Source organism: Mycosarcoma maydis, assembly GCF_000328475.2.
Source record: "Mycosarcoma maydis unplaced genomic scaffold um_scaf_contig_1.265, whole genome shotgun sequence".
Classification (NCBI taxonomy): domain Eukaryota; kingdom Fungi; phylum Basidiomycota; class Ustilaginomycetes; order Ustilaginales; genus Mycosarcoma; species Mycosarcoma maydis.
The window spans coordinates 1-5,343 of record NW_011929457.1 but is presented as its reverse complement, the minus strand read 5'-3'; the positions used below and the strand labels follow the sequence as shown (position 1 = coordinate 5,343).

The 5,343-nt window shown below is 53.4% G+C and overlaps 2 protein-coding genes across 2 annotated transcripts; both read right to left on the bottom strand.

The window, feature by feature from the left end:
* Window positions 1–1,130, bottom strand: UMAG_12076 (telomere-associated recQ-like helicase usher; the record flags this gene model as incomplete). Its single annotated transcript, XM_011394467.1, has 1 exon — window positions 1–1,130. A coding segment is annotated over one exon (1,130 nt), but the record flags the coding sequence as incomplete, so codon positions are not given.
* Window positions 1,131–3,135: 2,005 nt separating this feature from the next.
* Window positions 3,136–4,033, bottom strand: UMAG_06504 (uncharacterized protein; the record flags this gene model as incomplete). Its single annotated transcript, XM_011394466.1, has 2 exons — window positions 3,136–3,791; window positions 3,892–4,033. 2 exons carry the CDS (start codon window positions 4,031–4,033, stop codon window positions 3,136–3,138), a joined length of 798 nt encoding a protein of 265 aa, XP_011392768.1.
* Between the last annotated feature and the right edge of the window lie 1,310 nt (window positions 4,034–5,343).

The window sequence follows — 5,343 nt, the reverse complement described above, 5'->3', positions numbered from 1 at the left end:
ATTCGCCAGACTGTCTGCGTTTCGACATCGCGGACGTGCCAGGCAAGCTGCATCATGCTCCGTCGGTAAGATCTCGCGGTCAGCGTCAGATGGCACTCGTCAATTACAATGCGGTCCAGCCGCTGTTGCTGCAACAGACGGTTTGCGTACTCCTTGAACGCAAGAGTGATAGCCGCCTCGGTGGAAACGAGGACGATGGGTGCCGCCTTCTTGGAGCCCGGCTGCCAGACATGGTAGCGGATGTTCATCACGTCGAGCTTCGCCAGCATATTTGCTCGCAGCGCTACAGTCGGCAGGATCAGGATCGTAGTCTCGGCACCCTCTAAGCAGGCACCCACCATGAACAGCAACGACTTGCCTGCCCCCGTGGGCATCACCACGACCACCTGCTCAGCTTGCCGGCGGCCCATTATGGCCAGCATCGCGCGTCGCTGTCCCGGGCGAAATTGCAGGTCGCCGCAGTACAGCTTGCGCGCAACTGCGCCTAGATCCTCAGCGGTCACCTTCGGACGCTCGCGATGTTGGACCGACTTGATCGAATTCAGCAGCCGCTGCGTAGCCACGCCCGAGCCTGGGTCTGGCCGCTCGGCGAGCAGCTTTGCATCGATGTCGAGCAGCGAGCGCCAGCTGTGAGAGGCAATAAAGGCGCGGTGGAGCAAGCTGGTGGGGGTCAGGTTGGTGCTGCCAGCATAGGCATAGTTGAACGTGTGGAAGCTGTGATTGCTCATGCCGGCCAGGTAGGCGAGCTCGGCCTCGTCTTCGATCTCCTCGGCGGATTCGATGTCGTCTAGGTCAAAGTGCGCGCGCTCCTGTTGGCTGAACTTTTCTTTGGTGATCGAAGCGGCCACCTGCCGCCACCAGGCAACCTTGAACATGGGCACCATCGCCCGCGCACACGCTCGCGAAAGGCATGCCGACACACGCCCGTCGTCCCAGACGGAGCCGTCCATTTTGGACCAGAGGTACGGCGAGAGACGCGCTCCAGGCTGACTGATTCCGCGCACACGCTCGCGAAAGGCATGCCGACACACGCCCGTCGTCCCAGACGGAGCCGTCCATTTTGGACCAGAGGTACGGCGAGAGACGCGCTCCAGGCTGACTGATTCCGCGCACACGCTCGCGAAAGGCATGCCGACACACGCCCGTCGTCCCAGACGGAGCCGGGTTAGGGTTATGCACGTGTTTCCCTTTCGCTATGTTATGTTTTGTTCGAACCTTGCCCATCACAAACACACAGAAAAGAGACCTCGTGCGCGCGACACTGACTGGATAAAAACTGTTGGAAGACGGAGCTGCGTTTCGGCTCGCATCAGGCCGGCCATCGCGGTGGGCATCGGTGTATCGATCTCTGATGCATGAGGATGAGGAGGCCGGGAACTGAGCCCTACTCCCGCATGTTTCGTTTCGTTCTCCACAGGGTAGGCGCACAAAACAGATCATTCAGTGAGTTCCGTTCTAATTTGAGTACAGCCAAATGGCCAACCTTTGCCTGCACATACCGTTCGACGTCGTTATCAGTAATATAACCGCGAGTTGGAGATTACAACCCTAAGTCCGATCGGTTGTCGACGTGCTTTCGGTACAGCGGTTAAGCTTCAAGTCCGCGTCCTACCATTCAGGCTTGCGTTGACGCGACCGATCGCGCACGCCAGAAGATCAACAGATCTAGTCAGAGTTGAAATGAATGCAAATATTGTGGCCGAATTTGGCTGCCAAAACCGTCCTGAAAACCAAGAGGGCTTGCTTGTGGAGCAAAGTGCGGAGAGCTTGAGCGTAGTGGCCGCAAGAGGGAGGGGCGCGGCAGTGAAAGACAAGATGGTGGACACGGCGGTAGTTGTCGCATGGTTGGCGACGTCGCACAGACGTCCTGTAGTCTTCGACAAAGAGCTTCCAGTGGTCAAATTTGGGTTAGGCTGATGGCTGCGGGCTGGATTGGAGGACTGGCGGCGAAGGGCGTGATGCCTGCTTGGGCGACTTGGACGTAAGTTGCCTTTGATGTTGTGGATGGTCCCGATACCGGAGTGAATCATGGCATTGGTCTGCCTTAGCTCGTGAGCAAACCTGGGTTTCAGAAAATCACGAACAAAGGATTCCCGGGGAACAAACGGGCGGACTCCCTTTCCCAAGGTGCTGCTGGTGATGCAATCAGAGTCTCAGCGGGCCGCGAGGAATCCTCCGTCTGGCTTGCTTTCCACTGCAAGACAATGTAGGCCTGAACCAGGCTTGGAAATTCTTCCCCCCCGCCCCCGGCTCAGTGCTCAAGGCGATCAATACCCTACGAGCGGGTGAAGCCTCAAAGCTCAATCAACATCTCGAACGGGACCATGTATCCATTCTGACTCAAATCAGAACCGGTCACACGAGCTTGAATTCTTACCTCAAGGCACACAAGGTCTTAGGGAAGACCGACAAGTGTGATCGATGCCGGTCCCGGGAGGACCTCCTCCATCTTCTTCTCTGCCGGAACCTAGCCCTTGCCCGAAGGAGACTTGAGGAGTTGCTCGCCAGGCAGGCCACCTGACCCGCAACCAGCGCCTCACGTCCTTCGAACAGGTTCCAAACTAGCCAAAGCTCGCTATAGAGCTGATTACGCACCTGAGGGCACGGTTTCCTGTGCGTGGTACAACGCTATCGCCCAGCCCATAACCTTCCCACTCCATCACTCGCATCTAACACATCCCCCTTGCTCTGCCTACTCATGCATCATGAATAAGCAGGGCGGTTTAACCCTACAGCACATTGCGCCTCTATTTGGGCTACCTACCTTGCGCCTGGATCTTGTATTCGTGATCCTTGACTCCCACATCAGCCTCTTTGGGTTGGGTCAGTGTATGAAATTAAAAAATAGAAAATAAGAAATCACTGAATCGTGAATCAAGAATCGTTAAGAAACGTGAGATAGGCACAGATGTTTCGAAATGCTCATCAATTACGCATATCGCGGTGCAAAAAATGTCATTATAACGTATATACAAGGATGGTTTCGTGGATGGCGCTCGTGACTGTGACAACAAAATTATATACAAGAATCGTGAGATCACAATCGTGAGTGCCTAGAGCGTGAGAGTTGCGATTAGCCAAGTTAAGTTAGCCCAAAGCAGCGAACAACGTTGACATCATAATTGGGAATTGGAGTTAAGCGTAGTTAGCGCCAACTGGTGCAAACTCGTACTGCTTTTGTGATGTGTAGATTTCCGTGTCACGACGGACAAAGGCAATGGTGACAAAGGCCAGTACAGCGAGTACCTCGCAAATGTAGTTCAAGCAAAGCTTGACCCAGATATTTACGCCCAAGAACGGGACTCGGTATGTGTGCCAGGTGGCGTAACCGCAACGGACGGCCATAAAGACGAGACCAAGAAAGATTCGAGACAGAATCTGCTTGGTACTACCTGTGGTCTTTGGAAACAGCACCGAGGAGTAGCCGAAGAGGACAAGCGTGATGGCGCAGTAGATGATGTCTCCGATGTTGGCCATGCTGTTGAGCTTGGTATCGGGATGAGCGCCATCAAAGACTTCTCCGCTCTTGGAGTAACCGGTGATCAGCAGGACAAGTGCGCCAATGTTAACCAGATGAAGCAAGCGGAGCAGCCAAGGCCTCTTGTACCCTTTTGCAGTGGCGTCACCGAGTCCGTTGGCATTGGCGTGGACGATGGCAAGGAAGGAGAGCACACTTGTGACCAGGAATGAGTAGCCGATGCCGTGCAAAATGTAGCCCCATTTCACCTCTTCAATACTCGAGTAGTGCTTGTAATATTGGTCGGTCAGCATGGCGTTGGATGCCAGACGAACTGTGATAAATGCAGTAGCCAAATGAAATGCCGAGGTCTACGTCAGTAAATGGTGCCTTCAAGCCGCTTGCCACATCGCACCATGTGGTTAAATCCTTACTTCCAGAGAAAAGCACGAGCGAGAAGAAGCCTGCCGCCCTGGAGAAGCCATTGCGAAAGCCGCAAACAAGAGTGGCGATGAACGTCAAAACGTAGACGCCAATGAAAACTTCATAGACTAGAATCTCGTTGGGAACTGCCATTTTGGATGACTGTCAGATGGTCGACCCGTGGTGTGTGCGTGTAGGTTGAGATGCTCGTTGATCTGACGCACAAGCTCAGTGGAAGGCAGAGGTAAGAAAAGACAGGTTCTAAGTGCAAGCTGCTTCTACATTTAAGCTTTTGCTCCCATCGTGGTTCTATCGAAGCGCACGTGTGGCAATCGAGAGACCCCGGCACCGTACTGGGTAGCTACGCTCAGGTAGCTACGCTCAACACTGAGACCTTACAGCCAGCCTAAATTGGGGCTAACATCCTCCTGCGCGCGGCAGTGACATTACAGTTACCAATGCACCAAGCTTAGACATCTAGAGCGGCGACTAGTCTACGAATTGTGCCGGCGTCAAGAGCCAGTAGATGTACTATGAGGGCTAGGGTGTCTGCTTGAATGTCCGAACGAATGGAACAGCTTCTGTGATATGCTTCTTTCTTCCGAGATGCCGTTGCATTCGGGATTCCAGAGAGGGTATATTCTGACAACTTTTTCCGAGCTTGATTTCTTGATTTCAAAATGGCTGCGGCTGTGTGCATGCATGGATTCAGGTCTGCGTGTGGATATACAAGGCTGTGTATCGTTTGGTCTTGGATGAGGTCTCGGAAAGGCTAGTGAGTCGATCGATAGCGAAAGTCTCAAGGCTGCAAACCCAAAAGCGGGAGAGGGCGAGGAGAAAGCATCTGATTGCCGAAAGGCGGTATGCGCATTCTGTATGTTCAAAGCGTGCATATCAATCGTGAATAATTCTGGTTTCGTCGGTTCTCATCTCGGCAGCTTGTTCGGCTCGTTAATCGGTACCTAAGTCGGCAGAAACATCGGTGGCGCTTCATTTTCTCATTTATGATTCGTGATTGTGATTGAGTTAGGCGAGGCGTTAAACGTGGTCGTAAGCTTTTGATTAATCGTGAATTTCGTGTCGGGTATCAAACACAGACAGCATTTCAAGTTTGGCCTGCTCAGATCAAGAAAGGGGGGCAAAGACGCTGCCGGAAAATTATGCATATTTGGGCTGCAACATCACGCATGGCTAACTTGGCGGATACGTTCACGTCGTAAAAACAAGCCACGAGCGTGGTGTAAAACCTGGTTCACCGCTCATACACTGCGAGCGTAACAGCGAAAACTTATACAGTCGTGAGTGTGCAAGCACTGGCACATGACATGTGCATGAGCGGTGGACCAGGATTGGTACACCATTCCGTCGGTGTACGAGTGGTGCATCTGTGATAGCTGGTACACAGGCTCTGTAAGGGGCTGCATAACCTGTGATACACGGCAGCAGTCTGATCTGAGTGTCTG